This window comes from Condylura cristata, unplaced genomic scaffold (genome assembly GCF_000260355.1).
Source record: "Condylura cristata isolate star-nosed mole 26May11 unplaced genomic scaffold, ConCri1.0 scaffold00004, whole genome shotgun sequence".
Taxonomy (NCBI): Eukaryota; Metazoa; Chordata; class Mammalia; order Eulipotyphla; family Talpidae; genus Condylura; species Condylura cristata.
The window spans coordinates 2,275,503-2,294,026 of NW_004567105.1; the positions used below are offsets into that span (position 1 = coordinate 2,275,503).

Sequence of the window (18,524 nt, forward strand, 5' to 3'; positions counted from 1 at the left end):
CGTGCGAGGACCCCAGGGCGCTGGGGGAGGGCCCCACCGGCCACTCACGTGGTTGAGGGCGGGGTCGCAGGAGGCGCCGCTGACGTTGAGGCTGCTCCACAGGTGGCCGCTGGCCCTCTCGCAGTGGCCGAAGGAGCTCTGCTGCCCCTCGGCCTTCGCGGACAGCGAGGCGTGCATGGCTCTGCAGGTGTGCAGGACGGCCCTGACCAGGGGGCTCCTGCGGGGCAGGCGAGGGCAGGCTCAGGCGCTGCCCACCGACAGCCCGAGCCTGCGGCCCTCCTGCCACACGCGCCGGGACACAGGCCGGCTACTCAAAGGACGTGCAAGGAGCGGCACACTGGCCACGCTCGGCCTCTGCGGTGCCCTCTCCCTCCCCACACCGCTGCCCGCCGCTCAGGGCCCGACCCGCTCTCCCGCTCAGACCAGGGGCCCTGCGCGCGGTCTGGGCCCGCCCTGAGACAGTCAGTGGCAAGGAGACCGACGTACTCGGTCACTTCCAGGGCTGCGGGGACACGCTCGACTTCGGTGAAATGGGCACGCACAGCTGCATCATCCCCCTGGAGCCAGCCGATGGCCATCGTGACCGCCGAGGACCACCAGCGACAGACGACGTCAGGGCCTGGGGGGCACAGCACCAGCGTCAGCCCAGACTCCCCGGGGCCAGCCCCGGGTGCCCTGCGGCCTGTGCCCCCCGCCCCCCGGGGCGCCCTCCCCAAATGGGCGCCAGGGTCGCTACACCTGGGCGCTGCGATCAGCCTAGGGACCCACTGTGGGCAATCTGTCACAAGAAATCGACCTCAGTGGGAAAAATAGGGTTCCATATATATTTTTTTAAGTTATTTTTAAGTAAAAAGCTAGAAACAACCTAAACTTAAAAGCCCGAGACGGCGTCGCTCAGGCATCCGTAGTGGCAGGTTCCTCCCTCCGGGCCCCTCAGCTGCGTGAGGCGGAAGGCTGAGATGAGGGTGCCGCAAGGCCGCGGGAATGACGGGCGGCTACTTCCCTGGGCTCCCCTTCCGCAGTCCCCGGCAGCCTCCCGGCGGAGGCTGGGCAGCCAGGCGCCGAGCTCGGCCCCCTCCAGCGGGGCGCAGGGACACGGGCACTGGCTTCCCCCAGTCTGGAGGGGTCACTCCTCCCTGCCCGGGGCCACCCAGTCGGGGGTAGCTGCGAGGCAGACCGCCTGCCTGCCGCCTAGATACAAACTCGCACCCAGGAGACTCTGAGCGCACACTGTCCCCTAACCTTGGGTGCCTGGACGCAGGGCGGGGAGGGGCGGGGCCAGAGCCGGGGCCGGGGCCGGGGCCTCCCGGCACTCACCAAGGGCTGACTGGAGCACGGAGCTGCTGGAGAAGGGAGGAGGCGCAACCCCCACAGAGTCCACGAAAGAATTGAGTAGTTTCAGGAACTCCAGGGCACTGGAGAATTCACTAGAAAGGTCCCAAGCACATCAGATGGGCTCAGGACCCTGTGTGTGGACTGGCTGTTTCGCGTTCCAGCTCCCACGCACGTTTCTGGCCTCCTCCCCCGATGCCAGGGCACCCCAGCTCTGCCCCCTGAACCACTACGCCAGGCCTTGACGTGGCCCACGTCAGAGCTCCCCAGGGCTCCCCGGCTGCCAGGTCTGAGGGGCAGCTAGGAAGGGCCCCCTTTCCCTGCCAGCCCTGTCCCGAGCTGTCCCCCGGGCGCGCGGGCACGCGGCCAGGCCTACCAGCTCTCCTCGTCCTGGCCGCCGGCCCTCTTCCTGGCCTGGGGCTTCACCAGGCACTCCACGGCTCGCGCCAGCAGGCTCCTGCAGAAGGCCTGGTGCACCTGAGCGATGGGGTCGGCTGGGGGAGGGGCGGGCAGAGTCACTTACGAGTCTTTTTGAACAGAGTGTGGGGAAACAGTCATGGTCTCTGAGTGGGGATCAAGCCCCCCTCTCGTCAACCCCGGAACAACCAGATGGTCAGAGGGGCGGGGCGGGGCGGGAGTGTGGTCACCCCGCCTGCAGGCCCCGACTCTGGTTCTAACCGGCCGCTGTGTGCATGTGCCAGGGGGTGACTGTGGGCTGAAGCGTGTGGGTGGGGGTGCCAGGGGGTGACTGTGGGCTGAGGCGTGTGGGTGGGGGTGCGTGCGCACCGTGTCACCTGGCCCGGCGTGGGCTACTTCCGTCAGGGCCAGGAGCTGTATGGTGGCGGCCACAAGCCTCGCCAGAAAACAGTAACCGAGTGTCAGGGACTGCCCCTCCCGCTGGGGCCCAGGAGCCGTCAGCCGGCAAGGACAGGCAGTGGCTGCTCCTTCCAGAGCCTCGACACTGACGTGAGGCCAGCCAGGGTCTGGCTGAGGAAGCAAGGGGTCTTGTCCCGTGGCCAGGCCAGAGCAGGTGACCAGCGCCTGCAACCTGCTTGGTGCAGAGGCAGGAAGCAGAGCGGTGGAGGCCGCCCGAGGCACGGGCGCAGCAGGGTGAGGCCAGATCGCACCCACTTGCCGCTGCACTTCACCCTCCTTATGTTGAGCATAAACTCATTTAAAAGAACAGTGGTTGCTGTTCTCTCCCCACCCCCCAAAATCTGAGACATGCCGCTGTACTGCGGAAGCCACCCCTCACGCTGTCCCCCGGAAGCCGAGCACAGGGACAGCGGCCTCCCCTGCCCGCCAGCCTGCCCCTGCCGCCACTCAAGCTGGGGCCGCCTGCCAGGCCAGGACCCCCGACTCTCCAAAGCCCCAGAACCAGAGAGCGGCATGGCGGATGCTTGGCAGGTCAGCGGGAGGGGACTGCTGGCCGGCCCCTGGGCCCCGAGACGACTGTCCCACGCAACTGGGGTGCGGTCGCCTGCCGCCCCAGGGGCGCACACGCCCCCGTTTCCCCACGGCTGTGCCGAGCTCTCACCTGGGTTCCTCTGGGCGCAGTACAGACTCTCCCTGGCGGCCGACTTCACCGACCAGCTCCGCTCCAGGAAGAACCTCCGGCCCAGCGGGTGGCAGAGCCAGCGCAGGGAGTCGGGGATGGCGCTGCGCTCGGGGCCGCACAGGCTCTGGGCCCGGCTGAGGAAGTAGCTCTGCGGGGCGACAGCACCGGGTGACACAGGGGCCGCGGACGCAGCCCGTAGCCCCTGGGACTGCGGGGGCGGGGCCCTCGGGCCGGGGGTCAGCGCCACCAAGGGCCAGGCGGCGCTGGCGGGGCCGGGCTGGGCGGCCAGGACAAGGCGACCTGTCCCGTCTTCACCGGCCCCACTCCCCGAGGGTCCTGCCTCCCCCGCACACCCGTGACTCTCACGCGGCCGCTGGAAGGAGCAGCCGAGCGGAGCAGGAGGGCAGGCAGAAGCGTGACACCCAGGAGCCCAGCCGGGGCGCTGGGCGGCCAGCGGACCCTGACCTCACACGGGGCCTCTGCCGCCTCCTCGTCAGGCTGCCTGACAGCTGTGACCTTTGCTGGACTCCAAGCAGCCAGCAGCTGCTGTGCCGCCTCGAGACTTGAATGTCAGGGTCAGAAATAGCATCTCTGAACCCCACTCGGAGCACGGGGGGGACAGCGGGGAAGGGGCCACCCCGCTCCCTCCCCGACGGCGGGCTCCGGCGTCTGCCTCCTCTCCGCAGGCCACCAGGCCTGGCAAAAGTGCCTCAGAGCAAGAGAGGGACCTTCCGCCCCGACAGGGCGGCCTCCTGGGGGGCAGGTTCCAGTGTGCCAAGCCCAAGAACCTTCTAGCAGCTGGCCCAGCCCTGTCTCGAGAGCCCACAACCCCGGATGAGCAGCGGAGCCTGGAAATCGGGGCCCGCTGGTCTCTTGGCAGAACCCAGACGTCACCGAACACAGACCCGAGTCTGGCCAGGCTGTGCCACACGAGGAACACGGGGGAGCTGTTTAACCGTGAAGTTAGGATACAGATTTAGCTGAATTCTCTAGAGAAGAAAACCTAACACATCTCAGTGCGGAGGCAGGGGGAGAATTTAGTGCTCTGAATTAATATGAAAAATAAATCCTGGGACAGTCACCCCAGTATGGCTTCTATAAGGGAAATTGAGGAAATAATTTCTGTTGCTCATTTCATTTTCTTGGCATTATTACTCTATGGTCATTTCCTAAGTTTTACAGCCACCAGCCATCACCCCAGGGCCGGCTCCCGGCAGGTGCTGCGCTCATCGCCGAGTCGGGGTGGCGACAGGACAGGCAGAAACACTGACGCCCGGGAGCCCAGGCGCGGCCCACACAGGGGCCCAACGTGGTTTTCTCACGGTGTGCCAGGGCACCCCGAAGTGCCCCAGTGAAACTGCGGGTCCTCCGGACAGTTTCTCTTTGGAGGTGAAGGCCGTGGGACACGGGGCGCTGAGCAGCCCTCGGGGTGCTGCGCCCGAGGAGGGCGGCCGCACCGCCACCGCGTCTGGGGGGCAGCGGGCTGAGGGGGCGTCTCGGAAGGGGGCCGAGGCACAGAACGCGCACGGCGGCCCCACGCCCTGCGCCCAGCACCGGCCACCACAGGCCACCTCCCGGGCACCCCAGCAGCCCAGCCGGAAGCGGGACGGAAGAGCCGCGCGGGCAGCCTCATCTCCGCGCTGGCTCCGTGCCGGGGCGCCGCTGGCCCAAGGACCTCCCCGCTTCTGGACCCACAGTGCCCAGTAGTTATCTTTTAAGAAAATAAAAGAACCAAAGAGATGCAAGTGGGAGATTCCATGAACTCTGACTACTTAGAAGAACAGAAGTCACAGAAACCCCAGCTCCCGCCCCTCTGAGTCAATCTTCTGACCTCAGGCCAAAATTGTGCTGACTACGCTGATGAGGGTTGACACGGGGTGGTTTGTGCCCTCAGTGAGCACCCGCGGACGCCCCCTGGACGGACGTCTCCCTCCGGGAGGGCGGACCCAGGGGACCCTACCTACCCCGCGCCTCAGCGCCGGCCGGGCAGAGCGCGGGCGGAAGGGCACTCACCGCCAGGAAGCCCAGCTTGCCCCCGCAGCGGGTCTGCAGCCCCATGGCGGCGGTCAGGTGGATCTCGGCCAGCGTGCTGGGCGGGATTTTCTCCTCCGCACATTCAGCCAGGTTCACGGCACACAGGGCCATGTGTACGTCCGAGCAGGCAGATCCTGCAGGAAGCTTCCCTGCGGTGGGCAAGAGACACCGACCCTGGAGACGGCCGAGCCGAGCCTCTCCCGCGTGCTCAGGCACGGCCTGAGCCACCCCAGGAGCGCGCAGGTGGGGGCCCTGCGGCCTGGGGTCTGAGCGTTGCCCCCCTCCCAGGGCGTGGGGACAAGAGAAACGTGCGTCGGGCACCTGGCACCCGCTCTGAACAAAGAAGGCGGTCAGGACTGCTGGCTGCTGGCGGGCCCCGGAGGGATGCACGCAGCATTCCCAACAGTGCCCAGGGCACGCTGAGGTGCGCTCACACGGCCTGTGCCAGCGGCTGCTTCCTGACACGGCAGGAATCCTCGGCTGAATCCCCTCAGCCCCTGCACCACTGGCCTCGGCCCCAGGTTTTATATGCATAAATGAGTAAAGATAAATCTTTTAAAAAAGATTTTACTTATTTATGCATACAGAAGTGGGGTGCAGGCCAGAGGTTGGGGTACAGGCCAGAGATGCAGGGGCTGAAAAGATTCACCAGAGGCAGAGTGGGGAGCAGAACAGGCAGTCAGGAGAGGTCTGCCGCGCCCTGTGGGTCAGCTACAGGGTGGGGACGGAACTGGCGCCGAAGCAGCCACGGCCCGGCTTGGCTTAGCTTCACAGTGCAGCGCTCCAACCTGCTGCGCCCCCAGGGCGGGCCCAAGATAAATCTTTAAAATAAGTTAAAAGGCCCACGACATGTAAGCACGCGCCCTGGGCGGGACACAAAACTTAACAGCCAGAGCATCTGGGGTTCGGCGGCGAAGACCCACGGAGCCCACTGTGGCACGCGGGGCGGCAGCCCAGGACCCACGTGTGGGCACAGGCCCCTCCCTCGGGGCGCTGCGGGTCCTCTCTGCAGGGAGGTCAGCCACAGAGACGCCTCCGGCTTCTGAGAGCCGGTGCCTCTGGACCCTTCCACCAAAGCCCCGGCTGCCCAGGGAGCCCTTCCTGAAAGCCCACGGAAGCCCTCTCCACGAGCTGGGCCACGCCGAACGGCGACTCGCCCGCTGGCCGCGCGTCTGCCTGGCGCAGAGGAGCGCTGGATGAGAGCGGTCACTCTTCGGCTCGGCGACGCCTCCACTTAAGTGTCAGCAAAACCACCGAGGCAGCCAGGCCACGCCCCTGTTTGGGGGACAGGCCCAGCCCGCAGTGGCTGCGGGGGCCTCAGGCGCGCCCACCTGTGATGTGCAGCTGGTGCAGCCGGTGGTAGGCCAGGGCTGCGTCCCGGGCGCTGGCCTTCGCCTCGTCCTCGAAGCCCGCGGCCGCGGCCCGCCAGCGCTGCAGGACCTTCCTGAGCAGCCAGCGCACTGGGCGCAGCTTCTGCAGGCTGTAGCGGATGGTGTTCCAGGAGAGGCTGCAGGCCAGGTCCAGGCGGGAGGTGGGCAGCGCCCGGCCCAGCACCGACAGGCAGGTTTGCAGGTTGGCGGCAGCAGCGGCAAAGTCCCCCTAGAAGGCAGCAACAAGGGGCGATGGCCACGGGCCTGAGGTGGCTTCCTGTGTCCAAATTAAACCCCCAGTGTGCTCCCATCACCCCGTGACCAGAAGAGCACGTGCTCCTCGAGGAAAACCTGGGCAGCTGGGAGAACTAGGAGAAAGGAAAAGGAAGCCGGTGGCAAGCACACCGCCCAGCAAGAGCGCTGCCCGCTGACCACGCGCTGGCGTGGCCCGCAGGGTGCCGGGTCCCAGGCCGCTCAGTCCCCACGGGGCGGGGCCCCAGCCCTCAGCTGGGCCTGGGTCTGGCAGCCTCAGCCCTGAGAACTTGTGGGGTCTTGTGGGCACTTATGAGGTCCCGCCCCTAGCCGAGGACCTATAAAATCAGAGCCTCTGGACTGGGGTACCCCAGGTGATTCTGATCAGCTGATGCCCGGGAACCCTGGTTTTGGGCAAGTGCATAGCTAAAGCACCCTACTAACCAAGGACCTGGGCAGACCACTCTGCGGACCCCAGAAACTCAGGGGGGGTCTCAGCACAGGGCTAAAGCCCCTCTCTGGCTCCCAGTGTAACCGGGGCTCAGAGACTCGGTCGCGGGAAATGGAAGTGGACTCTCCCGCCTGACCCTATGCTGTGCCGGGGGAGACCCGGCCCCCCTCCCTGCATCCTACAGGAAGTGGGCTGGGACGGGGCAGCCGGGTCACCAGGAGGCCCTGAGAGGGCCCCTCGGCAAGGGGCGGCGGGCCTTCCCCGCCAGCAGCGCGTGTTCAGCCCCAAGGAGGCAGCCTTCCCGAGCCTCTGGCCCCGCCCCGTCTTGCCCAGGCACCAGCTCTGCCTCTTCTGCTCACGAAGCCACCTCTCCGCCGCTGTCCCTAGTGGGTGCGGGGCTCCCCCTGCCACCCTCGCCGGGCGCTCCCAAGCGACACGGGAGGAGCCAGCCACGTGTCGCTCACCCCACTCGACCATCAAGTTCTGTCAAACAGTTTTTGAATTCACTCCTTTCAGTTCTGGCCCGGCCACCTCCCCGGCCGTGCCTCATGCCCCAGGCCCCAGCCTCCGCCGGAGACCACCACACCACACACTGAGCCTGCCAGGCCACGCCCGGACGCCTGACTCCAGGACAGTCCTCGCCCAAAGGGCTGGCCCTGAAGGCCACAGCTGCCGCCCGGCAGCCAGGCCCGGGCAGGGCGGACACGGCGGGGAGGGGAGCAGGCCGCCGGCTCACCTCTGCCGAGTCGTCCCTCCCGAGAGGGGCGGCTTCCCCCACCCTGGGGTGCCCCTAAGTCCTTGCTAACTTTCCTCTTTCACTCCAAAAGAAAACTCTGAGCCTGGGCAGGAAGGCAGATGGCGCTCACCCTGGCGAGGTCCAGGTCCGCCTGTTTCCGGTGCCTCCAGAAGGTGACGGAGGACCGCGAGTGTGGCCGGATCACGGGCTCCCCGTGCACCAGCAGCTTCACAAAGACGCTCAGGACGATCACGCCGTTCACCAGCCATAAGAGGAGCGTCGGCATCATCCAGTCAAACCAGCCCCCGGAACCTGAAGGGGACACCTCAGCTGAGCCCGCGGAAGCCCTTCTCCCTCGTTTCCGAAGACGGCCTGCCTGCGCGGAATGTCTAGTGCTCCAGGGAGGAGAACGGACATCTCGCTCCAGATGCTGGGAAGACGGGGCGCCGCCCGGTCCCGCGAGGAACCCCGGCCCCGGGCGCTGGGCGCCCTCCGTTAGCTGGGGGACGGGTCGCTGGCTTCTTGACTCAAGCCGCCCCAGCAGACGCCCGCCCTCCCCGCCCCCTGCACGGGGCCCCGTGACGAGCCTGGGTTTGCCGTCGCCTCTCCGTGCCAGGCCGAACAGCAGCCGCGCCGCGCCTGCACCCACCTGACTCGAGGGACAGTATGCTGCGCCCGGAGTGCGGGTGCGGGTCGGCGTCGCGGGCCCCTCCCCACCGCAGCAGAGTGGTCAGCGGGTTGAAGGACAGGCACAGGAAGGTGAGCACGCACAGCAGGATCCTGGAGCGGTCCACCATGCCCAGCGCGACCGGAGGGGAGTCGGGCTCATCTTTGACCTTCGAGACAGAGGCAGGATGGGACGCGCCTGCGCGCGGGCCGTGCTTTGCTCTCGCGTACACGTGGGGCGAGGCAGGGCCTGGGGGGCCCCGAGAGGCAGGGAGGGGCTGAAGCCCCACGTCCCCAGCCCGAGGAGAGCACGGCATGCGACGTCTTTCCAGTATTTTAGAGCCACTTAAAGTGTCTTCTGAAGCCCACTGTCTGGCTCGGTGTGCGCCCTGAGGCCTTGTGCTATTCAGCAGAGCCACTTACAGACATTTTCAAAAACTGGCCTTTCCTTAGTTTAAAGCAAACAAAGGAGTCCACGGCACGCTAAGCGGTCGCCGGCACCTCGCCGGACTGTCCTTTCCCGTCAGGACTGCCAGCGTCAAAGCTCAGCACAGCAGCCCCAGCAGTCCCCAGGGAGCCGGGAGACGTCAGGCCCGAGCCTCTTCACTGACTCCATTAGGCGACAACCGCCAGGGGCTCTCGCGGGTGACCAGAGCCCACGGCTGAAAGGCCCGGGTTAGACCGCAAGCTGCCGCCGTTCCTGGAAGCCGGCCCAGAGCAGCCTCGTCCTGCCGGGAGCCCTAGGGTGGAGGGACGTGACGAGGGGCCCCGCGGCAGCTGCTGTGCGTTCCCTCCTGAGCGTGGCCCGCGCCTCTCTGAAGGCCCCTCTGCAGGACCAGGGGCTCGCGCCCTCGCCCCGTCAGCTTCTGGCTCTTTATTCTCCAGGCCCTGGCTGACGTCACTGAATTCACGTCCTCTCCAGCTGGGCCTGAAGCCCTGGCTGGCCGGTCTCTGGCCTCCGCACTGCTAACTCAGGGAGATGGACGTTCCCAGAGGCTGGGACTGTCAAGAGCTCGTCATACCTTTGCGTCATCCAACAGGGGGCTTCCAGGCTCAGAGTCGATGGAGTAGGGGGAAAAGCCGGCCTGGGAGCCTGCGTCGGACGCCGGGGGAGACATGAGGAGGACGTTCTGGTTGAAGTCGTCGATCTTCAGGTCCACTTCACTGTCCACCAGGGTGCCTAGATTGATGCCCTTCAGCAGCTCTGCAGGCGAGACCCTCTGGCAATCAGGCTGTCTGCCCAGAGCCCCAGCGGGGTGGGGGCACCCCGTCCCCGCGGTGCCCCTGAAGGCTCTGTGCCCAGCAGCGTGTCCTCCCAGGCCCAGCACAGGGCGCCTCCGGCAAGCCAAGGCCGAAGCCCCGCACACTCACTGTTTTTCTGGTTTGCCAGCTTCAGCACCATGTTCTCCTGGCGCAGCTTGTGGTTGACCTGCTGTAGGTACTTGATGTAGTCGATGGCCTTGCGCAGGACGCCGGATTTGTGCATCTGGGGAGAAGGCGAGCGACACGGTGAGCCAAGCAGGCGGCGCTGCCCAGGCCGGGTCACCGCCACCTGAGCCTCACTGGCCTCTTCCTTAAAATGGGGCGAACGAGTGTGGAGCACGGGACGCGGGACCCAAGGCTGGCTGCGGGCGGCTAAGGGAGATGAGGCTCTGGGCCCAGCCAGCCTGGCTAGAGCGACACCTCCCGGCACCCGGTGTGGCGGCGCGGTGGAAAAGGGCAATTTCTTTCAAAATGGAGGTGAAGGAAGGTGAGCAGGCACGTGCCACCTACGTGCCAGGGGACACTCACGCATGCACCAGAATACACGGGGAGTCAATTTCCTCCACTGGCTGCTGGCCATGGCCCAGCCCCCCCTTCTCTCCTAAAGGTGGCGCCAGCCCGAAGGGGCGACAGCCCAGCAAGGGTCCGGCACTCGCTGCCTGAGCGACCCGCAGTCCCTGCCTGGGGGCAGCTTGCGCGGGGCTCCCCTCGGCCCCACAGTGGTCAGGCCCCAAGGCCACTGCACGGCACCCACCTTGGCGTCCGTCCCCATGACCAGGTCCTTCAGCTCGATGATTTTGTCATTGATGGACGAGCGATAGCGCTTCTCAATGATGTTGTGTGTGGTCCGCCTTTCTCCTTCTTTGGGGGGCTCGAGCTGCTTGACCCCCCCGGGCACCTGCTTGATGGGCACTTTCTCTTGCCCCATCATCACGGGCATGGTGGTCAGGATGGTCCCATTGCTGCCCACCAGGGTCTAGAAGGGCGCAGACAGAGGCACCGTGGTGAGCTGAGCGCACGACCTCACAGCGCCAGCCGCCTGTGGCGCCGCAGGTCCCACCGCGCGGGCCGGGTACGCCGGAGCCCCGCGCCTGCGGCCAGCCCTCCCAGGATCGCCGCCGCGGTCTGCGCGAGCGCAGGCAGGCCCCTGGCTTCTGCTTGGCCATCAAACTGCTGACCACACAGCGGGCACCCCACTCACACCTCAGGGAGAGCTTTCTCTTGGGATGCGGCACGCGGGCCCTCACGTGGCTAGCAGGCAGCCCGCGGCACCGCCTGTCCACCCTGGCCACCAGGAGGCACGAGGCAGCCGACACTTGCCAGCACAGTGGCTTCACCACGTGAACGCCACGGAGCCCCCTTCTTTTGCTTCTCTTCTAACTGGAATTCCAGCTTCACTAAACGGCCTCCGCACCCAAATGGCCATGAACAAGCACAGCGCCTCGCCGGCACCGCGCTCAGACGGAACCGCACAGTACAGCGAAGCTTCCTGGGGGCGCAGGCGGGTCACCGAGGCGCCCGAGTCAGCCGCAGGCCACGCTGGCCCTGCCCAGGGCCGCGCCCCCCACTGGGGGGACCATGTGACCGCCTGTCACCATGGCTGTTTCTTCTGCTCCCCACGCCACCTCAGGACTCGGCTACGGAGTTTAGGTGCCCACGGCCTTTTCCCGAATTGCTGGGCAAACCGCACTGCACGACTCTATCGTCACTGGCTTATTCTCCGGTGGGTGACATCTGGGTTGGTTCCGGCCTTGGCTTTTATAGGAATAAAGCTGGCTTTGGAACTGTAATCGCTTTCACTCAGCTCTGGCCACAGATGCTGAAGTTGGCTGCGGTCCCACCCATGACGGCCGCCCAGGGCCCAGGGCGTCACTGCAGTCACTCTCCAGCCCTCCCAGGCCCGAGCACTGACATGGCAGGCGCCGGTGCTGCTTGGGGGGAAAGCAGACCCCGGGAGCGACGCCTGCAACTGGCGACGTGGCGCACGGGCTCCGGCGGGGCCCTGCGCGCAGGCCCTGTGAGCGCTTAGGTCTGACAAGCCGGCGGACGGGGCGGGGCTCTTACCGGTACCTGGAGGGCGGCTGTCTGGATGGGGGTGGTGAGGGCAGTGAGGGCCGGGTTCTGGACCGTGGCCATCACAGGGCTGCCATCCGTCTTCAGCGTGGTCAGGACGAGGGAATCCGTCTTGATGATCTGAGGCTGCACCAGGACCTGGATGGAGAAGAGGACAGTGTGGCTCGTCTGGCACCTGTACCAGCTCTCACCGCACGGACCCTCCAGGAGAGGATGAAAAACCGAGACTGCCGTGAAACGGGCTCCCACACTGCCGTCTGCACTGCCGTGCACACAGCGGGCGCCCTGTGCGGGCAGGGGGGCAGGGCCCTGCCGCAGGGTCCTGGGCTCGGGCTGAGAGGTTGCGGGGAGCAGTGCCAGAGGCCTCGCGGGGCACAGCCGGCCTGGCGTGGATGGCAGCGGGGAGAGACAACAGAGTCCACAACAGATGATAAACCTGGATTTTCTTTTAAAAATACATTTGTCGGAGGAAACTCAGCCATGTGACACATGACTTAAGACTCCGGCACCTTCCGTCCCGCTTCCCAGCAGCGAGAGCAAACGCGCGGCCGTGCCTGTGCTGAGTCTAGGCGAGGCCCAACTCAGTCCGGACTCCCCACCAGCTCCCCGGTGCCCTGAGGGGCCCTGCAGCCGCGCCTCAAGGCTGTCCCTCCCTCTCTGTCCCTCCTTAGCCAGGGGCCAGCCCAGGGCCCCAACCAGAGCCCCCCGCCTGCCCCGCTGGCTCCTACCGGGACCTGCTGCACCTGGGGCGCAGCCACCGTCTGCACGGTGGCAGGGGCCAGCGTCTGCAGCGTGCCGTTGGCCGTCTGCGTCAGCACGCGCTGGGCCTGGACCGTCTGCACCTGCTGCTGGATGGTGACCGGCTGCACCTGGGGCGACGTCACCAGGCTCTGGACTTGCGGCTGGAGGACTTGGAGGGAAGAGGAGAATCAGGCAGAGGCGGACCTGGTCACTGGAAGGGGCACCCCCTAGTGAGGTGCTGCTGGAGAGGCACCCAGCCACCAACAGCCAGGCTGCGCTGGCTCCTGAGGAAGGGGCGCAAGCCCTCGTCTCATGCTGGCTGCTGGGTGGGGTGAGGGAAACTGACCAGCAGTGACTGCGACCCGCAAGGGAGTTAACAGACATCAGGAGCCGACAGCTCCCTGGGGCTCCCTCTAGGAAGTGGAGGGAAGCGCCCCCCACCCCAGCCCCAAGTCCCTGATGCCCATGGAAACAGCTGTCAGATTCCTTAAAATTCAGGGCAGCACTAATTCCACCTGCGGACCCCCAGGGTCAGAGGGACTCTGATGAGAAAGCCCCGGGGCAGGGCGGACAGGGGACACAAGACGCCACGCCCCAAGGCCCAAGCCCAAAACCCCAAGGCCCCCCCCCCGGCTCCGCCTGCTGGGGCCCAGGTCAGTCTCACCCCCGTGTGTCGGGTCTCTGAGCAAGCACCCTCAAGGCCGGCCCACGGGCATCCAGGCCTCTGGGCCTCCTCGCTGCTGCACGTGAGACCTGAGGGCCAGTCCGCAGCCCGCCGCTCCTGGGGGGCACCCGGCCACCCTCCCACTGCCAGGCGCACGGCGGAATCACCTTGGAAGCTGGTAGCTGCGTTCTGGTAGATCAGAGGCTGCTGGATGATCCTGGTCTGGGGGGTGGTGCTGAAGGTGGGGGCGATCATGACGGTCTGCTGCTGCAGCTGGGCTGGCGGCTGGGGCTGCGGCCGGGGCTGCAGCACGGGCGTGGCCCTGGGGGGGGTGGGGACCGTGGCGGGGGGCACTTTGACCTGCAGGGCTGGAGCTGGGGGGGAGGCGGTGGAGGGGGAGAAGGGGGCCAGCGGGACCTGGCTGAAGACTCGCTGCATCGAGGGGTCCACGGTGCTGCCCCCACTATTGCTGCCGCCGCCGCCGCCGCCGCTGCCGCCGCCGCCAGGGAAGGAGCCACACAGCGGCTCAGAGAACAAGTCGGGGAACTCGCCCACTTGGTTGCTGACGAACTGCAGCATCTCTGTGAACAAATGGAAAGGAGTAACTGGGCCGCCACCCCAGGATCCGTGTCCCCCAAATTCGTCGAAGAAACCAGGGCACGGAGATCTAGTGGCCTGCACGGACCAGCAGAAGGGGCCGGGAAGCCCCTGCTGCCCTCTGCATGGGGCCCAGGGCCAAGGTGGCTACAAAAGACGGGGGACGGGACCCAGATGCTCCGCGCCCCCTCTCCCGCCCCGCTCTGGCCACTTTCCCGACTGCCCCTATCGGCCCGGGGGTGCTGCCTCCATGCCAAGTGAGGGTTGCCCTGGGGGCTTCATTTTGCACGTGGGGACACCGAGCAGAGCGGCGTGGACAGGCAGCCCCTGGAGGCCGTGCCCCTCTGGGACCAGGTTCCAGACCTGAGACCCTAAGAGCCTCAAGTCGCTCCGCGGCCTCGACCCGGGTTCATCCTCGCGCAGCGAGGCTTACCAGAACCCACCTGCAGCCAGGACTAGCAACTCCTCGCTCGCCCTTCTCCTCACAGGGCTGGCCCTGCAGGAGGACTCCGCGGTGTGCCCCAGGCCGACAGGGCTGGCCCTGCAGGAGGACGGCCGCGGTGTGCCCCAGGCCGACAGGGCTGGCCCTGCAGGAGGACGGCCGCGGTGTGCCCCAGGCCGCGCCTGTCCCGGCATCTACCATCCCCTCCCTGCACTCTCCGCCCACCCCTACGCTCTCGGGGTTACAGGGCCTGACCAGGATGGACACGCGCACGACACCACCTACACTCATGTCCCCGACCTCCACCAGCAAGTCCCTCCGGGCCTCCAGGACCACGTGGGGCAGCCGGGGCTGGACGCTGACCCCGGGCCAGCAGCACTGCCCGGGTGGAGTGACCGGGCCGCACTTCTGTCCCCGCCCCCCGGCCACCCTCAGCACCCCCAGCCGCTGCATGGGGGTGAGAAGGGCACATCGCACAGACACCGTAGCCTGCACCATTTCAGCTTCCTGGACGTGATTCAAGGTCAACAGAGATGCCCTCGGACTCAGCAGAGTTTAGACACAACAAAACGCAATTTAGTGTCTACATTCCAAGTACAACATGAGATCAGAAAGTGCTTTAGGAAAGCGTTTAAGAGAAATTAATAAATTATTAAGGTATCCAGAATCCCCATAAACCCCCAACCGGGGGCCAACACAGTCTGCCTGGAGCAAAGAACATGGCTCCCTGGCTGGATGTGGGGGGGCGGGGGGCTGGGAGCCAGGAGGCCCCTCTCCACGCCACACCTCGGGCAGGGCCAGACCCTCCTCAAGTCCCGTCAGGAGCTCTGATGCAGACAACACGGGCTGCCATGGGGCGGGGGCCCGTCGGCGTGCCCGGGCAGGGGCTGCTGCAACCTAAATAAACTCCTTGTGGCCAGCGGGACAAGCGGCAGTGGTGTGCCCGAGGCGGCAGATGGGCCCCGGCTGGGTGGCGCCAGGGGACTTGGGACTGAGCAGTGAAGGTCGACTTCAGGGAAGAGGCTTTGAGCCTCCCTGCAGGGCACCATGCGCCTCCAGGCCCCAGCCAGCACGGGCCATCCCGGCCGGGCTCGGCTCTGCTGAGCGCGAGCACACCCGCGGGAGCCACTGGCCAGGCCCACGTGAGCAGCGGCGCAGGCTCGGGCTCCGCAGGGAGCCGTGAACCTAGAAAGGGGGGCCTGGGAGAAGCAGGGGTTTATGGGGCTTAGAAAATGATCCCGAGCCAGGAGCTGCAGCCCCAGGGCTGCGGGCCCCCGAGGGCCTGCCAGCCCAGCTTACAGGCGGCTTCCCTCCCTCCCGCAAGCCACACCGCGGTTTTTGCTGACGCTGCTTCTTAAACTAAGGGGCAAGGGCCCAGTAGAGCTGACCGGGCTTTGGTCTCTTTAAAGCAAGGAGCCCACATTACGGCCGTGGCTGACACTTGGCCGCGTAACCAGCCCCACCTCATCTCAGGTTCTTGGCGGAGTTTGCGAGCGGGACGTAAACGGACATGCACTGCCCGGCCCAGCCTGTCCGAGTGAGGTACCTCAATTCTGGGCTGGACGCTGTGCTGAGGAGTAAGACCCAAGGCCCCAAGGAGGGACTTGATCTCCAACCTGCACAGTCCATACCGCTAGTGGATTTTTAAAATTTATAAATGGAACATTGTAGCTACAGAAAACAATTAAATGAAAAAAAGATGGTCCAGCAACTCCCCCAGAGGTCGGCAAAAAGATGGTCCAGCAACTCCCCCAGAGGTCCGCAAAAAGATGGTCCAGCAACTCCCCCAGAGGTCTGCCGCAGCTGGGCAGCTGCTTCCCGGCTTGTTCCCCAGCGGTGGCTCCCCCAGGCCTCACAAAGGGGGGGGGGACACACGACATGGCTGGCGGCAGCACCACCAGGGAGCACCTCCACTCTAGCACCGCGGCTGGAGAATGTAGCCCCCCACGTTACTGTGTTACTCACGAGCGGTGGGGGTCTTCTCCACCCCTCTTTCAGAAGCTCCACGGGGGGCCAAGGGGCAGCGTGCTCTGGAGAGCTCACACCCAGCTCCCTGCTCCTCTGCCCGGAAGCCGGCAGCGCCCCCCTCTGACCGGCCATTTGTATTGATGCAAGTTACCTTCCTCCAGGCGCCTGCTGGGCTGTCTGTCTACTTTGGCTGATTTGCATAACTTGTTCTTAGCTGCCTGCTACGGGCAGGTTGAGCCTCTCCCAGCCTCAGCGTCCTCTCCCAGAGGGGCTGAGACCCAGGCCACGAAGGCCCCCGGTTTGCAGACAATTCCGGCAGACAGCGCCTGCCTGTTCTCCACACTGGCTTTGTTTTGAAAATGCGGATTTGCACTAAGCAGGGACCCGAGACAGGGCTGCGCCTGCAGACGCTGCTGAAGGGGCCCCGGGATGGGCTGGGGGGCGCACAGGGGCACCGGCCCCCGGGGTCAGAGCAGCCCATCAGCCGTCTCCCTGCCACCACCTCACTCGGGGAGCCGCCTCCTACCCACCTCTCAAGGCCCTGCGCCAGGTTTGCTGCGCACCTGCAGTCCTTCGCCCCTTAGTACAGCTGTACACTGTGCTGTCTGAGTGGAGCCCGACCTTTTTAGTTATTTAAGGTCTTTTCATTTATTTCCTCTCCTTTTTGGTGGCTGCTGGAGCTTCTGAACTGTGATGCCCTTAACCCCGTTTCTGCCCAGAGCCGGTGGTTTCACTGCACGCTTTGCCTGTGGTAACTGAGGCAGGCACAGGCTGCCTCACAGCAGAACTCGCTGCACACATTAACCGCGTGTGGAAGGACAAGGTCTTTGTGTCACAGTCTGAAAGTCCCTCGCCCCTACGGCTGCAGGGATGCTCGCTAAGCCGCTGGTTTCGGCGCTCGAGCCATCCTCCCCAGAGCTCTGCCCCGGACCCGGCTCGGGGAATCACGCGTGTGCGGAGCGGGCAGCTTGCTGGGCAGAGAGGCACCCAGAGGTAACGGAGGCCGCGCCACCAGGTCGGTCGCCAGGGCGCCTCCGCCCGGTTGTGAGGGCCGCTGCTTCTCCAGGCCCTAAAGCGGGGGTGGCCGCTGAGGGGCAGCTGCTTCGGGCTCCACCGCCCACCCCCCTCCACGCGGCAGTCCTGCAACAAGCGGTAACGCGGGGAGCGCAGAGTCACGCGGCGCAGGGCCCCAGAGCACCCCGGCAAACACGGGGCGCGCCCACGGGAAGGACGGCTTCTTGGCACCCGGGAGAGGGGTTCGGAGGCGGTGCCAGCGACAGGGTGACAAGCCAGTGGCTCAGCGCCCGCCACCTTAAGAGAGGGTGAGCAGCCCTGTCTCCTGGCAAAGAAGCCAGAGGGGAAACCGGGGCGGGGCGGGATGGGGCGGGGGCTCTCCGCACTTGGCGCCGCACGGATGGGTCACAGCCCTGTGTGTGCAGCAAGTATCACGTAACCAAGCAAATGTCGAAAACTGAGAAAAAGAAAGCGCAGAGAGAAGCCGGAGCCATTCTTGGAGGTGCCCTGGTCTGCTCTGACTGTGCCCGGCCGCCAGCTGGGTGCCAGCAGCCTCGGGGCCTCGGGGCCAAGCCCTGGCTGCTGGGTGCACACAGCAGGTAAACCAGGCCTGGCGCTTCGGCACCACCCGCAGCGCCCACTTCTCTGCTCTCCTCTGCCACAAGTTCGCCGCGGGTTCCTGGCAGGTCGCCCCGAGGGCAGCGCAGCGTTATCCCTGGGCTCCGCTCGCACTGTCTTGATTTCAGCCTCAGCCTCCCCCAGGGACAGTGGTCAACTGTGTCTGTTGGTCCAGCTCTTTCAAGCCAAGTCAAGTTTCTCAAGCAGGAGCCTCCACGCTTCCCACTGGGCGCTCCCTCCCACCCCGGACCGGTTCACCATCAGGAGGGCGCCCGGGCCTCTGGGGCGCCCCAGGAGGGTGCTGGCGCCCGGCAGGCTGCAGCTCACCTTTTCTCCTGGTTGCCGCCCTCTTACTCCTGAGTTTCACAACTCCGTTTCAAAACGACTTAGTTACTTCCACCAAGGACTTTTTCCCATCTTGATTAGTCATCTTTTAGCCCTTGAGCCCAAATATGATTTGCGAAGAAAAATGATCCCAAACTCAGAAAAGACCGGCCCCGAAGACCGCTCCCCTAGAAAGTCACAGAGGGCGCTGGCTCCCCTCCTGCCCGGCGGGGTGCGCTCTGCTCTGCAGACGCGCTCCTGTTTACTGCGCGTTCCGCACACCTTGTGGATTAGATGTTAGCTTACTAGAAAATTGTGAAATTGCAAGTGATTTCTGATTAGTAAAAAAGAAAACCTCCAAGACTTTGTTTTTATTGCCCTGTAGAACATTAAGCGGTTTTGCATCCAAATCAGCAAGCTG

The 18,524-nt window shown here is 65.6% G+C and overlaps 1 protein-coding gene across 1 annotated transcript in view; it reads right to left on the reverse strand.

Annotated features, from left to right (window-relative positions):
- The window catches only part of SREBF2 (sterol regulatory element binding transcription factor 2), a 36,007-nt gene that overhangs the window by 4,464 nt on the left and 13,019 nt on the right, over positions 1 to 18,524 (reverse strand). Inside the window, exons 2-16 of the mRNA XM_012735111.1 lie at positions 13,308 to 13,721; positions 12,464 to 12,645; positions 11,727 to 11,873; positions 10,417 to 10,638; positions 9,771 to 9,885; positions 9,422 to 9,603; positions 8,383 to 8,569; positions 7,864 to 8,045; positions 6,256 to 6,523; positions 4,904 to 5,073; positions 2,870 to 3,038; positions 1,709 to 1,826; positions 1,318 to 1,427; positions 487 to 619; positions 49 to 217 (exon numbers count right to left, since the gene is read on the reverse strand). Of these exons, the coding sequence (XP_012590565.1) occupies positions 49 to 217; positions 487 to 619; positions 1,318 to 1,427; positions 1,709 to 1,826; positions 2,870 to 3,038; positions 4,904 to 5,073; positions 6,256 to 6,523; positions 7,864 to 8,045; positions 8,383 to 8,569; positions 9,422 to 9,603; positions 9,771 to 9,885; positions 10,417 to 10,638; positions 11,727 to 11,873; positions 12,464 to 12,645; positions 13,308 to 13,721 (2,768 nt within the window). The remainder of the gene's footprint in view (positions 1 to 48; positions 218 to 486; positions 620 to 1,317; positions 1,428 to 1,708; positions 1,827 to 2,869; positions 3,039 to 4,903; positions 5,074 to 6,255; positions 6,524 to 7,863; positions 8,046 to 8,382; positions 8,570 to 9,421; positions 9,604 to 9,770; positions 9,886 to 10,416; positions 10,639 to 11,726; positions 11,874 to 12,463; positions 12,646 to 13,307; positions 13,722 to 18,524) is intronic.